This window comes from Notolabrus celidotus, chromosome 12 (assembly GCF_009762535.1).
Source record: "Notolabrus celidotus isolate fNotCel1 chromosome 12, fNotCel1.pri, whole genome shotgun sequence".
NCBI classification, from domain to species: Eukaryota; Metazoa; Chordata; class Actinopteri; order Labriformes; family Labridae; genus Notolabrus; species Notolabrus celidotus.
The window spans coordinates 20,309,658-20,331,809 of NC_048283.1; the positions used below are offsets into that span (position 1 = coordinate 20,309,658).

The 22,152-nt window shown below is 38.2% G+C and overlaps 2 protein-coding genes across 4 annotated transcripts in view; one reads left to right on the forward strand and one right to left on the reverse strand.

The window, feature by feature from the left end:
- kmt2bb (lysine (K)-specific methyltransferase 2Bb) overlaps positions 1 to 7,901 on the forward strand; it is a 27,383-nt gene extending 19,482 nt beyond the window's left edge. The window contains exons 30-36 of the mRNA XM_034697568.1: positions 159 to 268; positions 376 to 513; positions 621 to 873; positions 2,183 to 2,290; positions 2,466 to 2,549; positions 4,769 to 4,898; positions 5,008 to 7,901. Coding sequence (XP_034553459.1) covers positions 159 to 268; positions 376 to 513; positions 621 to 873; positions 2,183 to 2,290; positions 2,466 to 2,549; positions 4,769 to 4,898; positions 5,008 to 5,283 — 1,099 coding nt within the window. The 3' untranslated portion in view covers positions 5,284 to 7,901. The remainder of the gene's footprint in view (positions 1 to 158; positions 269 to 375; positions 514 to 620; positions 874 to 2,182; positions 2,291 to 2,465; positions 2,550 to 4,768; positions 4,899 to 5,007) is intronic.
- On the reverse strand, positions 7,759 to 20,806 carry igflr1 (IGF-like family receptor 1). 3 transcript variants are annotated; one of them, XM_034697605.1, is made up of 9 exons: positions 20,735 to 20,806; positions 17,887 to 17,984; positions 17,539 to 17,731; positions 17,389 to 17,416; positions 17,253 to 17,303; positions 15,712 to 15,802; positions 15,558 to 15,632; positions 15,245 to 15,349; positions 7,759 to 9,656 (listed from the first exon to the last, which is right to left on the reverse strand). In XM_034697605.1, exons 2-9 carry the CDS (start codon positions 17,969 to 17,971, stop codon positions 9,331 to 9,333), a joined length of 954 nt encoding a protein of 317 aa, XP_034553496.1. In that variant the 5' UTR covers positions 17,972 to 17,984; positions 20,735 to 20,806; the 3' UTR covers positions 7,759 to 9,330. The 3 variants fall into 3 exon arrangements, with proteins under 3 accessions (XP_034553496.1, XP_034553495.1, XP_034553497.1); XM_034697604.1 differs by lacking the exon at positions 20,735 to 20,806 and adding an exon at positions 20,547 to 20,710; XM_034697606.1 differs by lacking the exons at positions 15,558 to 15,632; positions 20,735 to 20,806 and adding an exon at positions 20,547 to 20,712.
- Between the last annotated feature and the right edge of the window lie 1,346 nt (positions 20,807 to 22,152).

Genomic DNA, 22,152 nt, shown 5'->3' on the forward strand with positions numbered 1-22,152 from the left:
CTCAAGAAAAGAACATTTTGTGGCTAGTACACATACTACAGAGAGTTGTCTGAGTTCTGTGTGTGAAGTAACTACTCAATCTACAGCAAAGTCACTTTTTTTGACTAATGGGCATTAAAATTGTAATCACACAACTTTTGTGTCTTCTCCCTTCTCAGATCAGAGCCTTGGGATTACATGCCTTCAGGAGGTCAGGGAGAACATGGCAGTCAGCAGGCTTGGGAACCAGTGGGGCACAGCACCCTGACGGATTGGAAGAAATATTCTGGTAGGTTTAGCTGCTTATGTCAACCACTTCTGCTCATACAGTAATGATTCCAATGCAGTGACACTGTTTTTTATTTTGTAACATAAATTGTGTTGATTATTTTTTAGGTGCTGCATCTACATCTGATGATGAACCACTGTCACCTGATGAGGATGAGAAAGGTCCAGTTAATAGAGACCAGCCACACTTGAGATTTGAAATAACCAGCGATGATGGTTTCAGTGTAGAGGCAGACAGTATTGAGGGTAAGACTAATTTTTTGTTAAAATACTCCTCTAAAATGTCTTCAAATGACTATGACTCTCTTTATACGTCAAATCTTCATCATTCTCCCACTTCTCCGTCCCTGCAGTGGCCTGGAAAGCAGTCATAGACGGGGTGCAGGAGGCACGAGCAATCGCACGCTTGAGACCGTTAACATTTCAGAGGATCACTGGAGCTCGTATGGTGGGTCTGGTCCATGATGCGGTGGTGTTTCTACTGGAGCAACTCCAAGGAGCCCATCGCTGTCAGCGGCACAGCTTCCGTTTCTTCAAACAGTTCAGTCAGGAGGACGACCTCCCTGTCAATCCCAGCGGCTGTGCACGCTCTGAGCTGTACCTTAGGTATGTAGAAGAAGTACAGCTGCAGTGTACAAAAAGACACAGCTGTGCACTTTAAGGTTATATCTTTAACTTTGTTGGTAACAAAAAGGAGGATTTTTTCAATCTCAACCTGCAGATTTAAAAAGGAGGAACTGAACGTATTCCAAAGTAATGTGAGAAGACTCAGTTAGCTGACAGATAGAAACTCAGATGGGTTGCAGCGGTAAAAGTAAGAGGTTGTTTTGATGGACCGTGTTTTGGTATCGTGGGAGACTGTGAGTTCCTCCTATTAATGCATGGTTTTGGTGCTATGTCTTGAAAGTGAACAATCTACTTCCGCTTTTGAAAGTCATTCAGCTGTCAGTCAGCACTTCATCAGGATCGTTGCTTAACCCTCAATCATTACAAACCTTTGGGGACAATGAATCATTGCGTGAAAGATTACATTGGCTGAGTTGTGTTATTCCGCTCATGAATTGTCAAAAGATCAGACACATAGGAGGTAAGGGGGTATAGCAGGACGCGCAGCTGAGTGTCTAATGAGAAGGAAATCTGCAGGTACGTCATGTGGATGTAGTGAGAGGTGAACAGAATCAAAAGAGAAAATTAGGTGAGCAAATCAGTTAGTTGGAGAACAAATGAAGTACATTTAATCCAACAACTAACTCATAATAATAACTATTCTATAATAATCTTAATAAATAGATGACACAATGTAATATAAATAATACAAATTCAATATTTATACCCCACCACGGCCACATGGATGTGTTTTCTTAATCAAGTATTATTAACACTGAATATACTTTGAACATGTGCAAGCTCGAACATGCAAGACAACTCTGTCACCCAGATCACCAGCCTTCTGCAAAGTAACGCACTGCCAGCCACACCAGCTGCAGCTGGTATTATTAGCTACAGAGACTGCACTGTCCACGTTTTTACAGAAGGTATCCATTGCGCGTTCACACATTTTCAAAAAGCTACCTTTTCATTTTTCACAGATTCTTTACAGGTTTTTATCAGCAGTCAATTTATCATGCACAGGGATGATACATTTCCATAGTTTCAGTAATCACATGAAGTCCAAACATTAGGTCATTTGGGGCTGATATCAGATCAGCTGTGATCTGTTGCATCATTTCCTGTACCAGTCCTGCATTTAACACCTCTTCTCTTTCCATCGAAATGACTTCAAAGTTGATGAAATGTTGTATTACACATAATGAATAATGGTTGATGTTTGAACTATTTCTTTTCTTATCGAATGTATTGACGGATGTTTTCATAAACGTCTCAATCTGATATCATGTTCTCTTTCTCTTAACAGGAAATCAACATTTGACATTTTTAACTTCCTGGCTTCTCAGCACCGACAGCTTCCTGACATTGGGCCTTATGATGATGAGGAGGATGAAGTTCTTTTAAAGTCTACACGGTGAGGTTTCACATATGTAGTTGTCTATTTTTTGTGTTGCCTGAATTAAAAAATAGTCAAAGTATTTTTATAAGCACCTTGCTGTCCATATATTTTAGAATATTTTAACAATTTAGCCTTTTTTTCAGTTTTGCTGAATGTTTTTTGGTGAATTATAATCTGCTCTTCCTCTTAGACGGGCCACCAGTTTGGAACTACCTATGGCCATGCGCTTCAGACATCTGGAAAGGACATCCAAGGAGGCTGTTGGGGTGTACAGGTGAGCACAGAACTACATCAGCAGTGTCAGTGCATTATTGTAATATATCTTTTCGAGGGAGGACCTGTTTGTGGAAACATTTTTTGTTTGAAAAAAATTAAGTGAACTGATTCTGCTGAATGATTGACACAAGCATGGAAAGTAAAACACAGAAGAGCCAGCAAAACAAGTAGTCTATTGTGTCTGAACAGGGCAAGTCGAGGACATTATGAAAACAGTTTGAGAAAATGATTGAAGAGTTCTGATCTGAATCTGGATCATCATCAAACAGTGTCGTAGTTCTGGAGATAACTTCATTCTGTAGAACTGTAAGACTGAATGAGGGTAACTCTTGTAATGGCAATTTCTTGTTTAGGTTATGTTGTCAGTGTGATGGATGAAATAATCTTATGGAGAAACAAATGGTTGTCTTTAACTCATCTCAACTTTATTTATATAGAACCTTTCATACATAAAAATATGCAGCCCAAAGTTCTTCACAGAATAACAGAGAGACAGAAAACAACAGCAATGGTAAAATTATAAAAGGCATGATTATAAATAAAATACTTAGAAATACAGTAAAATTAATAAAATAAGTAATAGAGGAAAGAAAAGTTCCAAATAAGGTAGAGTTAACAAGATCAGATGAATACAAGAAATAAATAGATAAATAAATAATTAAATAAGATAAATATATCTTAGAAAGCAACTTTGATTATTCAGAAAAGCGCAATATAAATCCTATAAATTATTATTATTTATTATTATAATGATTAAAATGATTATACAAATAATAATGCAGTCCAGGGCTAAAAATAAATTACATCAAATCAAAAGCTAGATTAAAAAGGTAAGTCTTAAGTTTACTTTTAAAAACACCCAGAGAGCTTGCTGTTTTAATGTCCAGAGGCAGAGAGTTCCACAGCTAGGGGCGCAAAAAACCAGAAAGCTCTCCGGCCGGTGCCTGTGTGAGACACACAAGGAACATTTAAAAAGGAAGCATTCGAGGACCGCAGTGATCGGGTTGGAACATTAAATGACAGGAGATCAGTGATGTATGGAGGAGCAAGGCTGTTAAGAGCTTTAAAAACAAGTAAAATAACTTTAAAATCAATTCTAAAAGAAACAGGGAGCCAGTGCAGAGTTTTAAGAAGAAGAGTTATGTAATCAGTTTTCTTTTTCCTTGTTAAAACTCTGGCAGCAGCGTTTTGAAGTTGAGCCTTTATTATCAACACTCTTTGCAAAGAGGGAGAAAACAAGTGAGCTTCTCTCAGTTGAAGTCAGATGTCTTGTGCCCCAAAGTGTGAGCTCAAACAGCATATATCAGAAGAAAACAGGTGTGGCACATTGACAGGAAGCTCTCTCAAAAAAGGGGAATATTCTATAGTCTAACAATGATCATTGGCCAAGTAAAAAACAGGACACATGAGAGCACAACAGCATACGTAAGCAAGCTACGTTGCGAAAGCTTGGATGGTAGTACAAGAAACTTCCTGTCTGCGACCTTGGAGGAATCTGCTGTTTCCATCAAACCCTCCCGTCTGCGACCTTGGAGAAACTTCCCCTGCTACAGTTTCTATCACTCTAACACAAACATGAGAAAACATCTAACTCAGTAACTTTCCACCACACTCTTCTGGAAAGGAGCAGCTCTTTAAAAAATGTGATGGCTAAACTTGATATCAGAATGTGTTGGGAAAATTATTCTGAAAGTTGGAATCCCATAATATCCCTGTAGATTGTCCCATGGTCCAACTGTGAGACACAGGGTCCTGTTTTTTATCCCACCCTCATAGCTGAGGTCAACACAGACGAGGCGTAACACTAACGTAACCCTTTGGCTCTATTTCATCCTGATGCTCAGCGGCGCAATTACACTCACGATCTAAACTAAATGACCTAAACTGTGATGAAACTTGATGGTCTAAAAAACAAGCTGAGGTCACAGTACTGACATGTCCACACCCTCATGACTGAAACTCGTCTAAACTGTATATCGGCCCATTTCAACCCTCATCAGCAAGAGTTTGAGGACAAATAACATCCAGACATTTCATAGCATGATTAACTAATTTGGTGCTGTTTTGTGTGTGTGTGTGTGTGTGTGTGTGTGTGTGTGTGTGTGTGTGTGTGTGTGTGTGTGTGTGTGTGTGTGTGTGTGTGTGTGTGTGTGTGTGTGTGTGTGTGTGTGTGTGTGTGTGTGTGTGTGTGTGTGTGTGTGTGTGTGTGTTTTGCAGGTCTGCTATCCATGGGCGTGGTCTGTTCTGCAAGAGGAACATTGAAGCAGGAGAGATGGTGATCGAATACGCTGGCATCGTCATTCGCGCAGTTCTCACTGACAAAAGGGAGAAGTACTACGATGGCAAGGTGGGTCAGGTTTACATGTTCTTGTTCTGTTATCTGCAACAACTGAGGGTTAAACTTGTGTGCGGTCAGAAGATGTCTAAACATGTTGTTGTTGTTGACTCCTCCACAGGGGATTGGCTGCTACATGTTCCGCATTGATGACTTTGACGTGGTGGACGCGACCATGCACGGCAACGCAGCGAGATTCATCAACCACTCCTGCGAGCCGAACTGCTACTCCCGGGTGATCAACGTGGAGGGTCGGAAGCACATCGTCATTTTCGCCCTGAGGAAGATCTACAGAGGGGAGGAGCTCACCTACGACTACAAGTTCCCCATCGAGGACGCCAGCAACAAACTCGGTTGCAACTGCGGGGCCCGGCGATGCCGTCGTTTCCTGAACTGAGGCGTGTTTCTTGCAAGGAAAAGAAGAGCAGCCTCTTTACTAGTAAGCCTTAAATGAAGGTGGCACTGGATTGGGCTTGGGCAGTGAGCAGTCTGCACAGCAGGGGAAAAAGCCACTACGAGACTGGTCAGGAAGAGGTGAAATGTTGACCATTTGGGGGATTTGGAATAGCAGAAGAGGAGGGGACCTGCACAGATAATGCATTAACTCGTTCACAAGGTACTTCTGTTTGTAAAGAATCCAGATGTACAGCTGGAACAGCAGCGTCACCACAGAAAAGGAAGTGGTTTTATCGTTCATGAGAGCAAGACATTTAAATAGAAACTCACAGTGAGGGGGGTTTCTCAACAGAGTTTATTCGATTAACACGTCAAGCCTTATCTGTTGAATAATTGTTCAAAAAAACATCTGTTTTATTCATTTCTGAGGAGAGGATCTCTGTCTGTGGTACACTAGTGATGAAGATTGCTCCATCCTCCAGTTTGACACATTACAGCCCTCTCCATGTCGCGCTGAGGTCAGTTTATGAGCCATACATTTACCCAAACCTTCGTTTTATCTTAAACTTCACACTTCTCCTGTTGTAGATATTTTGTTTTCCTTTTTAAGATTTTATTTTTTCACGAATAACAAAACAACCATGGTGCTAAGCTTTGAAAAAAACATCTTTAAAGTCGTCAGTTAATTCAACATGTTCTGTAAATCAGGAATTTTTGAGCTGTTAATTCATCCTGCTGAGGCCGTTCTTCTTAAATTCACGCACTCAAGCAGCACTGTCATGATCATCAGAAAATAAAGTGTCTTCTTAGTTTCACACTTTACATCATGGGTTAGCTATTTTCAGCCGCACTATTCCTGAGTTTAGGTTTAAATAGTGTTGTAAAGTAACGGTTTAAATCATTAACAAACAGTGTCATATTTCTAAAGACAGAGACATGTCTTTTGTTTGTTTCTTGATGTACAGTGTATGTAGCAAACACTACCCAAGCCAAAAGTGAAGAGTTGTGATGAATATCAGTTTTTTTTTAATATATATTTTATTACTGTCATGGCAGATGTGCATTACCTATTGCAATAAGACTTTGCTAACCTAAAGTTGCACATAAATAACCATCAAACATTCAAATTATCAACATCTTTTTGATCCTGCTACAGTTTATCTCTTAATCAGGGAAAGCACTGGTAAAAAGCATCGCCACTGACTGTGTGTGTTCGGCTCCGGCTCCAGGTTTATCGGGAACACAGACTTTTCTGAATGTTGCTGTTGCAGAAAACGTTCAGTCTAACATGGGGCTGGGAGACGCACTCAGCACCTTATAATGACCTTTAATGTTGTTCTTAGTCAATGTTCAGTGCTGTCATTGAAAAGGCTAATCTAATTCACACTGTTCAAATTGGTAGTTCTATTTATTCATGTTTTGATCTTTATTTTTAATGGTAAAAGGTTGTGCTTTGTAAAAATGGTGGCGGTCTAGTGTATCAGGAGATCACCCCCGTATATATCCTTTTTGTTCCCTCTTTTTTTTTTTTTTTTTAAATGATGTCCTTTGTTTCACTAATTTACTTGAATTTTCTTTAGGGGCAGTTCTGTCATGTATTTAAGCCTTCCTGACAAATTGTTCCAAAGCAGGTATTTTTAAAGAGTCCTTTTTTTGTTTAGTGGTAGATAACTGACGGTCTTAGAATCAGCCACAGGACTGAAGTGAGCACTGTTGCCTCCCCAAACCTTGATTTGTCCCCTTTCTCTTCAAACCCTGATTTCCATCATGTTTAGTCTTCATCTTAATCCTCTTTCCTTCTTGCATGTCCAATCACTGGGGTGGAGCCCAGGTAAACTTGTGTCAATCATCCAGCTGACAACAAGAGTAGAGTCACTCCCAACTCCTTTGCAAGGATTCTACCTCAGCTGTTTACACAGATGTTTGGGAATACTGATGCAAAAAGAGAGGATGATAATTTAAGAGTGGCTTGGTTTTAATGTCCTGCAGAACTAGTGTGTATGTGTGAATGTGAATGTACGTGTGTTTGTTGGTCATCTTGTGTGTGTGTTTGCAATGAAGGATGCAAAGCACTAGTCAAAACCTTAAGTTATCATGACCATCTCTCCCAGAATCTGTTAAAAAAAGCTGTATGTTATATATACACACATAGATATAAATATAAATAACTGAATCTATATATATAAAGTAGGGTTATTTTAAAGTAAGTGTATAAAAGACAAAAATGAGAAAATATGTGATCTTTAAATTTACGTCTTTGTTACAATGTACAAATAAACCTTGAGTTTGTAAATATTTGTATACATATTTCTAAACCTGTTTAATTTTTCTATGCACTTTTTTATTTATAATGTCATTTGCTTAATAAAGATGTTAAGATGTTTGAACAATTTCATTTTTATTATAAAGAGTCAGAGTAGAAAATGCGTTGGTAATGTAAAGCAATAAACATGTATGTTTAAAGAGGCTTTTTTTAAAAAAACATCAGGCTTTTAGAAGTGATTTTTTTGTGTAATATTCAATATATCATGTACATTTATAATGTCAAACAGTTGATACACATGTTGTAAAAAAAAAAGAAAAGGATATGAATAAATCTAAGAGCTGTCATGTACAAGGGCCTTATGTGGACATGCATCCAAATATTTAATTTACTCTTGTTCCGTGATAACGAGTCAATTCTGGTTGTTTTCTCAATATTTAACATTTTTTTCCTTTTATTCTCAGCAGAATTAAGCAGTTTTTCCCACTTTAACAGATACAGTTGCCTCATCTTGTTATAACAAAGCCTGATCTCTCCTGATAATGGTATCATTATCTGGGGATCTAGTAAACAAAACATAAGGCTGGTTGCTGTGAAAGGCCAAACCCTGCTGCTACGCTGCTGTTGACCACATTAATGAGGTAGTCCTTAGTTTAACCTTTTTTTATGTTTCAGTTATGTTAAGTTCAGATTTCAAGAAAACGATAGACAGTAACTTGTCATCGTGAAACAAAGTAAATGGATGCATGTCTTCTCAGGGCTCCTGCAGCCATGGATTTAATGACAGAAAAAAGGAAAGGAGTGATTCACATTTAGAAAAATAATATCACTTCATCTCTTTGTGTTTATAAACCATTTGAGTGCAAAAAAAAGAAGCTGCATACAGGTGGCTATATATTTTCCTGTCATAGACATTGCTTGTATGAATGCTGACAACACAAAAAAGTCATGTTGAATCAGCCACCAGGGCTCACAAGAAGACAAATCTAAAGGAAATTAGGGACACCCTGACTTTCGGTCTCAGTTCAGGTCAGTTTCAAACACTGTCTTTCAGGGCTTACCACAAACATGAGGTATTTAGCCAGGAAGACCAAGATCTACCACCAACCTCTGAGAAAATACCATAAAAGCCCAATTCGGTGGCTTCTGGTATATTTGAATACTGCTTTTCTATTATATACATACACTTATGTTCTTATTACATAACAAGTGAGTGCTTCTAGAATGTTCAGGATAAGCAGGTCATAAGTTGTTGTTTGAAATGCTTTATTAAAACCAGTTTTAGAAAGTAGCTGGCTGTAGTTCAATGAGTAAATGGCTTTATAACCTTCAGCGCAGAAGCACTGAGGTTGCAAAGTGGCCTCTGTAGCTAGTGACCTGATGCGCCTGTGGTGTGGCTGCCTATGTCTCCCCTAAATCAGCAGCAGGTATCTTTCTCTATCGACATGTCAGGCCTCCGCTGCTTTTTTTATGATCAGTTTTTAAATAGTCTTACATTATCATGTTTGAAAACTGTCAAATATTGTTTTATGACTACACTTCTGAAAAATAATTTGCCTACTGTATTGAAAGTTAGCAAAAGGGACTGCATGAAAAAGTAGTCCTCATATTATATCTTATTACACTATCAAAGCATAAATGTTAGCTTGAAAGTTATCTGGTGGATTATCTGCTGTCTTTCTAAATAATTGTTTTACTTTTCCTTCACAAACCAGTGCCCCATCTGGTCTCCGTGGTGCTGCTAGATCTGTTCTGCGATCGAAGTATTTGAAGGTTGGAGGAATGCTAAACAGCCATCTCACAAGGTCTGATTTTGGCGAGGACAGCAATGGTGTCGTTGCGGTCCATCTGTCTGAGCAACTTAGTCAGGTGCCCCACCGTCCAGTCGGGGTGCCTGCTGGTGACCCCCTCCAACACGGCCTTCAGAGGGCTCTTACTGTCCTTCATTGAGTAAGTGTAGGTGATCCAAGTGGAGGGGAAGGAGAGAAGGGATGCCAGATGTTTGGTGTTTTTCACTCCGTGGCTTTCGGGATCCAACAAAATCATCAGCTCTTCCAAAACATCCAGGTTGTCCAAAACTGTCTGTAATGGTGCTGACAGGACGGCAGGACCTGTACAGAGGATGACACGAGCAGTTTGAGGTTTAAGAGCGCTGCTATAATATAGGCATACAGCCTATCAGCTTTGAAGGTTGATATTTATTTTTTGATTACACTATATTATGGAATTTATTTGTCTTATTAGCAAACTATGTATTTAGAACTGAAATATACACCACGTTATATAATAATAATAATAATAATGTATATTTTTTATTTATAGAGCGCTTTCAGTCAAAGTGCTTTACAAAGCTTAAAAACAAATAACACAAAAAGACACAACACACCATTAGAAACATCAGCAGCAAACAACAGTAAACAGGTGGGTCTTCAGCTTTGCTTTTTAAATACATCAACTGAACATGATAATCTAATGTCAACAGGGAGACTGTTCGATAGAGTGGGTGCACAAAATGAAAAGGCCCGATCACCAGTAGTCTTTTTATGGACCTTAGGGACACTTAAAAGGCCAGTCCCCTGAGAGCAAAGTGCCCGAGCAGGCACATATGGATCCACCAGGTCGGTGAGGAAAGAGGGTGCAGAGCCATGTACTATTTTAAAAGTCAACAGTAACACTTTAAAATTTGCTCTGGCATGAACAGGCAACCAATGAAGAGAGGAGAGCACTGGAGTTATGTGCTCAAACCTGTTCGACCCAGTCAGAAGGCGAACTGCTGAATTCTGCACCATCTGCAGACCTCGCAAACTGTTCTTGGGCAGACCCGACAAAAGAACATTACAATAAATGAAGTTAAGGTGTTAACTTAGATTCGGGAGCAGGACCACGCCTAAACCACACCCTCAATCACCTGACAAGCCTTCTTAAACGTAGCCAGCCTACTCCAACTGCTTGTCCGTGATTCTTCAACCCACCCTCCCTCACCTTACTCTACTGCACTTAACCTATTTCCTTGTCCTCTCCTACTCCACTCGTGCTCGCTCCTTCTATGCCCTGTCTACTTCCAGGTACAACCTGGGTCAAGATCAGCTCCGGCAGGATAACGCTGAGACGGAACCCCCATCCTGAGTCTCCTTCTGCTGGGCACACCACGCACAACTAATTCATTAAATGTTCAACTTATATCCTTGTGTGGCGTGGTCCTTGCTAGTGAATCCAACTATGATGAAATAAATGCATGTATAAGAGTTTCAGCATCACTGAAAGACAAAATTGATCTAATCTTCGGGATATTTCTTAGGTGAAATAAAGACGCTCTTGTCACCTCTTTATTGTGAAGACAAAAGAAAGAGTTTGATCAAACACAACACCAAGATTTTTAACTCTGTCCCTGCAATGAATGGCACAGTCATCAAGTGACAGAGGGAAACCGTCATACAAATGACTCAGCCTTGCTGCGCCGACAACCATCATTTCGATCTTGGCAGAGTTGAGAAGCAGGAAGTTTGACGACAACCAGCCTCTAACAGCAGCCAGACAGGACTCAAGCTTTGACGCAACAAATCCATTTCCTGCAACAATTGGCATATGTAACTGCAAGTCATCTGCATAACAATGAAAATCAATCCTCCAAGAACGCAAAATGTTACCCAGTGGTGCCTGGTACAATGAAAACATCAGCGGACCTAAGACAGACACCTGAGGAACCCCATGCCTTACATCACAAGACTCTGAGACTACTTATTAAATAAAACCTGCTGAGATCTTTCTGACAGGTAAGATCTCAACCACTGAAGCACCTGACCTGAGATCCCAAAGTATTTCTCCAGTCTGTCGAGCAATATACAGTGGTCCACTATATCAAAGGCTGCACTAAGATCCAGTAACAATAAAACTGATGTTGAGTCCGAGTCTGCAGCCAATAGTAGTAAATATGATGACAGAATTCCGATGCAGCCTAACTAAACCTACTATCTATCTATCTATCTATCTATCTATCTATCTATCTATCTATCTATCTATCTATCTATCTATCTATCTATCTATCTATCTATCTATCTATCTATCAATCAATCAATCAATCAATCAATCAATCAATCAACCTACCTTTATTTATACTTGACAGATCATTGAGGGGCAAACCTCATTTACAACGGCATTGAGTCAATTAAAGAGGCATTTAAAAACAAACAGCAAGGCATTAAGACTCCAAGTCATCAAATGGGATCATTTGTGATATGAAGGTTAACATAATTAACAGATAAAATAAAAATAAAAAGAGATGTATGAGATTGACTATAAAATGCACTAAAGTAGGAAGGGACTATAGATTGAAATGATACAATAAATATAAAAAAGTACACTTAGCTAAAACAGTTACAAAAGGGGTTCAAAGGTTGAATATCAAGTTTCTAAATTGTCCAAGAGGTAAAAGTTCATTTGGTTCAGCATTCAGGAGCAGAATACCAAAAAGCATTCTGTACCAGTTCTGAACTTATTTGAGGAACATGCAAAAGGAGCTGGTTTGAGGTGCGAGTCTGATAAAAATGATTTGGGTAAACAAGTGCAGTGAGGTTACCTCTCCTTTCAAACGCCTCTTATATTGGCCACACCCACTGGATAACTACATACTGCATCTTAAACTTTACACTGGCAGAAGCACACTGGAGTTGCATCCAATTGCTGTGGATAAAACTTGAAGTAGTCTGTGGGCATCCAACTCTTAACATTGGACTTAGACCTGGTGTTAATCACTGTGAGTGTTTCTGTCTTTTTATTACTCCAATTTTTCATTCTGTTAAAGTCTTCGATGCTTTTGATTTTAGCTGATTTCATCCTCAGTTTCAGATGTTTCAAACATCATTACCTCTGCAAGATCTCACCTCCAATTGGTTCCTAGTTTGTAACATCCCAAAAAGTTTTCCGTGAGTGCAGCAATAAAACTTTTTATTGATACATTTAGTTTACTATACTTCAGAAGCCTGTACAGTGTTTTTATAGATATAACACCAATACCAAACTCTTTTACTGTTTGTGGGAATTGATATTCATAAGAAAAATACCTACTTAGAACTACTCAATAACAATTTAAGCACAAACTTAACTCTCCATGTGTCATGGAATTTTATGGCAACTTGAAGCGATTTCACACAATACATAGAAGAATACAAAACTAAATGACACAAATGACCTCTTGTAGTAAAGCTAGGAAAAATAAACGTGATGCTGATATGGATGTTGAGTAAAGTCTTAAAAAGAGCAGAAGCACATATTTTCTTTTTTCTGTCTTTCTTTAGAAGGATCCCTAGAGATCGAGTCATCCTTACTGAAGTTTTAAATGTAAGTTGTTAAAATGTTCACATTGTGACATTTTACTTTGTATATCACTCATATGCCATTTATCAGTCCTAAATTGACTTAATGGAAACTGAAATTACTAAAGTCCTGCTATTGTTTTATGTTGTAGCACTTTCAAATCTATTGATTGAGATGGAACAGCTGTATCAGGGACAACATTTTGCCAACAGCAACTGTTTGATTCAGACTTCTATGTTTGATTCATGACGATATGAATCAAACAAACAGATGAGAAATAGTTTAATGATGGATCCACAAACTCACTTTCCCTTTAAGAATGTTTAAAGTGTCTTATCTGTTACAAGCTTCAGTCAGAAAAGTGTAACATTAACCCTGATTATTATTTCAGTGATCTATTTTATTTTGCGCTGATAATAAAGCAACTATGTGTAACATTAAGATCTCAGACAGAAGTGACTGTTGTCATCTGCTTGGACTTGATACAAGGAGCAAAAAAAACCCTAGATACCTAAGTGACAAAACAAAACAAAACATAATGCATGTTATCATAAACCTAAGGATCACACGATAGTGTGTTGTGTTGTTCAACAGATCATGGCAGACATCTCACCTCTTAACTTTCCCGCCACTGACCAGGATGAGATGGAAGCTGTACGACAAGCATGCCAACAGCTCACCGTGAGTCACCATGAGTCACCATCCATTATCCATTCATTTGAAATATTTTCTTATCCTTGATTTTATATTTGTTCTTTTCTCTGTAGTGTTCTTGCTGTGATGTAGAAGGTCTCCCGACAAGATCTGTATCACCGCTGTTCTCAGGTGACCTTGCAGGCTCTACATGTACTGATTCGACTGGTTCATCAAAAGCGAGCACTGAAGCAGACTGTACACACAGTACAACAAGAGTTGGGGACCATTACACTCACCTTAAGCGATGTAAAACTAAAGCTGGAAACAAGCCAGGCCACAGCCTCTTTGGCTCTACTCGGTACTAATTTGAGTGTTGTATGCTTCATTCCAAACACGTTGTGATTTTTTGTAGTAAATGATGGCACAGTTACAATAATTATCATGTCTGTTGTGTCATTGGTGTTGATGTAATATTTTCGGTATTTGTTCCATTTCATGTGAATATTTTGTTTGTTTAGCTTAGTTTATTTCTGCTTTACGTCCAATGTGATACATTTAATAGTTGTAGTATAACTAAAATGTAGCTTTTGCTTCATCTGGCATATACAATAACATTTTTCTTAAGTAGATATTCTGCTGCTGGGTATCACTTGATTCAATTTACAAGCTACTATTTACTACTGAGTTGCGTGGAGTGCTGTTTGTAAAGGTGTGCACACTGAAAATAACAGCAACAACAAGTTCCAAAATGACACTTTTTTATTACATTAAGAGCAATATTTGTGATCTTCTCCACATTTAATTTTGTTGTGAAAAATATATTTAAGTTACAATCACTGTTAAATCCAAATGCTGACTCTGAAATCTAAATGTTATATCAAGGCGGCAGTGTGAATTTGTATGGGGCGCCATTCGTACCAAAATAAACGCACCATAAAGGAATACATTTACCCCAACCATAGTCTGTCAGTACTGACTCCACCGTAAAAATGTCAGCAAGGCAGTTTTGGAGGACATTAACAGATTTCACAACACTCAGAGACAGTACTGACCCAGTCTATGGTATGGACAAACTAAGTTACTTGCCAAGTCTAGATCGCTTTATGAAGCTTTTATTTTAGTATTTCTGCTAGGCAGCAGTTTGAATATGCATATTAACTAAATATTTAGGATAGTAGAGCAAAATTTAACATTTAGATTTAACATTTTTATTTAGATTAAACAATCAACATTTATATTTCACATTTAGAGTTAACATTTAGGTTTAACATTTATATTTATAGTTATCATATAGTTTTAACATTTATATTTATATTTGCTTTTTTGGATTTATGTTAGATTCTGTGGAGGCATGTTGCAAACAGGTATTGTAAAAGCACTTAAGAACAGCAGATACCTGATGCACTCATTAATATTTGTCTATGTATATCACTTTTGTTATCACCACATTAAACAATGTAACTGAACATTTTACTCCCTCTGTGCAGCCTACAGTGAATCTGTTTTGGGCACTGTACACTATACTGACACTTCTTTATACATCAGCTAATTTTCTATGCAGTACATTCATGTCAGAGAATCTGTCTTTTTAATATTTCAAGTGTGATGTTCTACCTTCATTGGTTTCTGTTTGCGTGTCTTTATTTCCCCTCTATGTTAAGTGATTTAATACCAAATATAGCAAGCCTCTGGAACTTATAAAAACACTGCTCTTTACAAATTTCAATTCTACAGTATTAGTGCAACTTACTTGGACCATCCTCCAGATCACTGTAAGAAGGTAGCTGGGAAATGGGAGAGAAGCCTGCGTTGACGTATGATGGTCTTCTGCTGTATCTCAACACTGTGTTCTGACCTGCAAGCAACCCAAATATGATGAATAAACACAACCATGACATAATTGTATGTTATAGTGAGTGCCAGGCCACCCATAAGCCCAACTATATTATTACACTGCAAAAATAACAGGTTTGCTCTATCAAAAACAGGGGTCCACTATAGTGGAGCTTTATAGCTTATGAGCTGCACATAGACTTTTTTCTCTTGACCTTCAATATGCTTACCTCTTTTTCGCTTCAGGCAAAAGAACCAAACAGAAAGCAATGCAAGCACAATAATCATGAGGATAGGTACTGTCCCTGAAAAAAAAGAAGGTTAAATTTATACTGTGAATGATTCTGAATCGTGCTTGATAATCAAAAATGTATATTTACTTACATAGTGCAACATGACTAGTTGGAATTTGAGGGTGGATTTCCGTTGTTCCTGGGACATTTGTTGATAAACTGGTTGCTTGGTTTGTCTCAATCTTAATTGTAAACAAGATGAAATGTTGCTATTGTTATTGCTGTCACATGTTTCCCCTTTCAATGGTGCGCCGTTTGTAAAGTTGTGCAAAGTAGATGTTTTAAAGGCAGCTTTTATATTTATATTTAGCATTTGGATTTAACAGTGATTTTAACTTAACATATTTTTCACAACAAAATTAAATGTGAAGAAGATCATAAATATTTCTCTAAATGTGATAAAAAGTGACTTTTAAAATTTCACTATATTTCAAATATCAATGGAACCCTTAAATCATACTTAAGAGACCTCAGACTGCAGAGAAGGGGCGGACATTAATATGTGTATTTCATGATAGGAGGAGAGCATTTAAAGAATCACACTATATGTAGGCCTATGTCCCTTGTTGAAGCGCTATCAACTCCAGCTGCTCCTCCATCCTGGTAAACACTTGAAATTTCATGCTGGCTCTGCAATGTATGCAGTGTAAACAGGAGATTATAAATGACTGATGCCGGACAGACTTGGGTTTAGCCAATCACAAACATGTACAATGGTCCTACCCTTTCCAGTTTCTTGAAATGTATTTTCTGATTCTGAAATGTATTTTCTGATTCTGAAACTTATTTTTTGATTCTGAAATGTATTTTTTGATTCTGACATGTATTTTCTGATTCTGAAAAGTATTTTCTGATTCTGAAACTTATTTTTTGATTCTGAAATTTATTTTGCGCTTTTGAAATATTTCGTACTATTCGCCTTCAGGGCCACCGTATTTCTGTGTCCCTGTTTGCTTCTAAGTATCACAACACCTGGTAGCCTATCATTTTTGGAATGAAACATTTTATAAAATCTCTCTCGTTCACACACACACACACACACACACACACACACACACACACACACGCACACGCACACACACACACACACAGATAAGTTGAATATGAATATATATTGATCTTCCATGTTTAGTCCACATTATTATCTATATTATTTCCTGTAGAATTATTTACTGTTGTTAATAAATATTTAACAATATTACTATCATTCTATGGTTTTCATTCCGTGTTCACATATTTTAATTATATTGTAGATATTTCTGTTTCATACATATGTTTTGACATTTATTTTAAATTGTGATTTATATGTTTGTTAATACTTTGGGTCAACATTGTCACTGAACAGTCATGCCAATAAAGCTCCATGAATTGAATTGAATTAAAGAGACATTGACAAGCCTACAATGAAATAAGGAATTTCAGAAAGTGCTTCACATAATGTTGATTTTTACTATTCTGACGTTTAATACCTGTCGTTAATTACTTTTTTTTCTCATACTTCTGTAATTTTAAAAGTAAGGAAAAACATGAACACGATGACTCAAACAGTGAAACTGGGGAACTTTAAAATGTGGGTTTATTTCCCTGTCTTAAAATAAGTCATGACGACATCATTTCCTCTTCATACCCTACCGTTGATGCATTGACAAAAGATGTTGAAGGTGGCTGAGTCGTTCTGGTTTCCTATAGAAACAGAGACATTGACATTATGAAGGTACGCGTCAGACTCTATGCAAGAGCATCTGTAGCTATAGGCTGGTTTACCTACTTTGACAGGAACTTCAGTCGTCCCGTTACTATATAGAACCAGAAAACAGCGAACATATTTGATTTTTGTGACATTAAATCAACAGAGCTCGAGACAGATGGTTAAAGTGTGAGTTGCATGTATCCGAGTGAGGACTTTTTGCTTTCTTACCTTGTTTCTGTGCACTTTGTGTCAGTAGTTGAGTTGCATGGAGTAGAAGTGCTATAACCGGGTGGGCACGATGCGCAAGTTTCACAATATGCCTTTTTGCCTTCATTAAAAGTACCGGGTTTACACGGTACTGTGGGGGTAACATGTCGCCCTCCAAAATCATCATATCCACAGTTAGGTGTGACTTCATGTCCTGTATTAATTAAAAAAAAAATATATATTATATTTTATTATGATAGGCTATATATTATAATACAAAATAACATAAAACAAAATAACGTAATAATAATAATAATAATAATAATAATAATAATAATAATAATAGACAGTAGGTAGATAATGGCTTACCTGCTCTCAGAGCACACGAAACACATTTTGAAGTTTTCTTGTTCCATCGCGTTGTCAGATCAGGGCATTTGCTGGAGTGCCCCATCGTCTCTAAACTGCTGTAGAGGAGAAAACATTGTGTTAAAGTTCTTGCACCACCCACAGTAGGCAAAAAAACCCCGTCTACGTAGGTCTGTGTAAAACCTGTATCTTCATGTGAGATTTTCACAATTTAAAAAAATAATTCATATTTATTGGTGCTAAACAGGATGTACATCTGGCGACCTGTAGGCTATGAATAGTGAAGGCACATGAGTTTAAAAATAAATACATAAATAATTATATGGATGAGTGTGTCAGTATGCGAAGAAATATACCAGTATTATATATTTTTAAAATCACATACACTTATGTTTATGATTAAATAGCTTTTCTCCTGTTCCCATTTGCTTCAACTTTTTTTTTATAAATGTATGGATTTATCTATACATTCTTTATTCATTTTGCTTTTATGCAAATAAGGGCCCGTTTTCGAGGGTTTGTGTTGCTCATGCCCCCCCCCTGCTGGTAGTGCCAAACACATATAGTAGGATGAATAGTAGGCATGAAGAGTAGTGATTATTACCTGCTCTATAATAATGACTAGAAAGAGAGTGAGAAAATGAAATTGCAAACATTGAAGCTGACCATTGCTAGCAGCAACACCAAAGAGAATGTGTCGGCCCCTGTATCCTGCAAGCCACAGGGTGTTACCTTGAGTGTGCTAATTAAAAATTATACTAGCTACCAGTGTTATTAAAGCATGAGGACAACTTTGAGTGCTGCAATGGATGAAATCTGAAATATAAAATATGTCTCTCTGCATTTAGCAGTTTCAAAAACAGAAGGTCGTTCTTATTTGGACCAAAGTCAGTATTCAAAGCTCTCGCTGTTCCTTCTCACCTTGCACATTAATCAGCCTGATAGGAACTAACTGTCATGACAGAGAGCTTGATTAAGGAAATTTGTTTGTCATGTACTTTAATTTTCTAAGTTGACCCATGTTCCAACCATTAACATGAAGGAGGCAGGCTTTCAGAACAGGACCAGTCAGGAGGGGTGGCTCTAAAAGTCCTGGCTTGGTTTCCATGTCCATATTAATTCTATTAAGTACGTAATCGATTGCTCAGTCATCTGTTTGCCAGAGTAGTTTCTCCTTTTCCCTGAATAAGTCACCTCGTCACGCAAGCTGTTACTGTAGTTCAACTGAACCTTGTAGAGTCACTGTGGGGGGGAATTGTCTGGCCAGCTGTTTATGACGCATGCAGTTATTTTAGCTGATGCCAAAATGTTTTAATGTGACTCACAACTCAAGTGGAGAAGGGTGAGATTTGCGCTGACTAATTTATGTTTCATAAACTAAAATAATCCCCTTAGAAACTGTTATACTTTGCGATTCAGCAAATTCAACAATCTAAAATTCTAAACTACCAATTTGAATAAGAACCAGGCTGGATTTGTTCAGCTCAACAGTAACACGTTATCAACATTTCTGTGAGAATGTTAACACTTCAGGCTGGCTTCAGAAGTGTCAATCCTTGTTACTCCTTACAATAAAAAGTCCAACTTAACGCTTCAATTAAACAGACCGATACAAAATACATATGAGGACTTTGTAGCTGAACAGAGGATGAGATATAATACACCATTGTAAGAAAGAATAAAGCACATCATGGGCTTTTGCCTGAATGTATATATTTTGTGTTTAAAGGAATATAATCACCTTGTGTAGGTGTTTTTTTTGGGGGGGGGGTCAATTGAGTGTTTAATCTGGGTATTTTTTTCAATTCAAAAGGTAAGAGTAACAGCTGAGTATTTTCCAAACAGGATGCAAGTACTGCTGAGGCAGCAGAATGATGTAGCTTGAGCACGTAATTCTTAAGTACAGCTCTCCTTGGAGAGAAACCAAACCACAGACCTGATGCCCTGAGAAATGTCTTGTTTGCCACTTTTCAGGTTGAAGCAGTTTCAACAAGCTTTCATTTTCTCATCATACCCTCTATGTTAAATTATTAACAAAGACCCAACTTCAAGACAGGATAAGACTCAGTCATATCTTATCGTAATCCAACATGAGTAGAGCCTTTGCAGCATTTAACAAGTTATAGAGGGATAAAGGGAGAGAGAGAGAGAGAGAGAGAGAGAGAGAGAGAGAGAGAGAGAGAGAGAGAGAGAGAGAGGGAAAACGGACAATGGAGCTCAGGGACTCCAGGGGGTAGTCAAAGTAAGTGACAGGCATAGAGAGGAGAGATACAAGATCCCAGTGTTTCAGTTCCCCCAGCATTGTATCCTGTTGGGAGAAGAGACTGTTACTGTGAGACCAGAGGGTACCCAGGATCCTTTGGGTACCCGCTGCTCGGCGCAGCAATGCCCATGCTCTGTCAAAAAAAAATTTTGAGGGTCAAGGTAAACTTTATTATCCTTGAGTGGCAATATGTTTTACTGTCAGCAAGGAACAAAACAAGACAATAATTTGGATACTCACAATGGGCACTGATATACATACAACAAAAGGACAATGAGTGACATGCTTGCTGTTCCATATCTTCAGGAGAGGGAGGAAATGTCTGGAAGTGATGGCATCATCCAAAATATCTATTCTTGCAGACGTTAACAAACAGCAGATATTGGGTGTTACTGACCTTTAAAATGCATTTAGATGAGGACCAACCAAGCCAAGTTTAGGAGAATTAATGATTATTCCTGCCTTTGTCCAGTGTCACACAGGGTCAGCTTCCTTTTCCGGGTCCAGACTTTTCCCCTGAACTTTCAATAGCCAAGAAAGAAAAAACAGGAAAACTGGAATTTCCCTTTCCCAAAATTTGCTTACTTCTCCCTTTCATACTCGGTCAAACAGAGATGTAGTGCACAGCTGCTCAAAGAAGGAGATCTTGTTGTTGTTTGAGGCAACATTTACTGTACCCTCCCCGTATCCGCAGCATTCTAAATATGACTAACACCGGCCGCCTCTTCAATGAGACCCCTTTTTGGTCAGTCGTACCTTTCTTTCGGCCTCCTCTCCTTTCTGCACATTTATAGTCGTATCTGCTGTTTCTATCAGGAAAAGATTTCACTGTTATTTCTGAGGTTCATTGCAAGACACAATTTTCTTGGGCTGCATAGCAAGCACAAGTTTCATTTCCAAGTCATTTCCTGTGCTGAGTGCCAAACAACCCTCATTGTTTTGACTGGAAGAAGAACTCACAAACACCCTTGGCAACAAAAAACTATCAGTGAGGCTCAAGGGCGTAGGTTTAATTTTTACATTGGTCCTCCATACGCAATTCTACGCCACTGGTGAGGCTAAATACCACAAGGGTTTAGTTAATGGGAAACCCTGATGCTGTTGTTGAGAGGAGTATGTTGTGGTCAGACTGACTTATATAACACTGTTTTAGTCCCGTAATGTGAAACCTGATCCTCAAACTGTCGGTTCACATTTGGTTATGATTAAGAAAAAATTGTTGCTGCCTTCTAGGACAACAAACAGCCTGTTTTCTGCTGTGGGACATTTATATTTGTTGCCTTATGCATAAGAACTATGACTGTGATGGATAACACGTAGCCTAAATTTTTTATCAGGTTAGTGATATGATCGAAGGGGCCAAATTTTTCAGGGAGCGCTAATTGGGAACAGAATTGCTAGCAAACTGTTCTTTATTGCCATCCACTGAAGTATCTTTAACTGGACATTTTAGTTCATGTCCCCTTGAAGATGGCAACCCTTGTTCACTATTCAAGTCAGACTTAATCTCAGATGATGCAGGGGCTTGAGAAAGTTTTGCCAGCTCTTCTTACAGCAAAATTTCAAATGGCTTCTTGGCTAGTTCAGCAATTCCTTGCAGTTCCTCAATGTAACTCTTGGTGGCGTTACTGCAGGCAAGAGGACAGTACATTGGCCAATGAACACACTTTGAAGGTGACTTCTGGCTTCATGAAGCTGGTATAGAGTAAAGTAGATTATAGACACCAATTATACAACAGCAGAGGCACAGAGTGTGGGGATGCTTTGATCAGTTGGACAACACAAACTATTCCAGAGGGACCTATTTTACCTGGGTTACATTTAACTGATGACTTCCACTGAATGTCCAGCACTGACATGTCAAGGCTGGCTGTGACACTGCAGGTGATATTCTTCCATTGCTCATTTGATGTGAATATGGAGTAATGTGAAGGATAACTTTAAGAACTGTAACAGCCTTTTTACCATAATTTTATCTCTGTCTTTGAGGTCCATCCAATGTT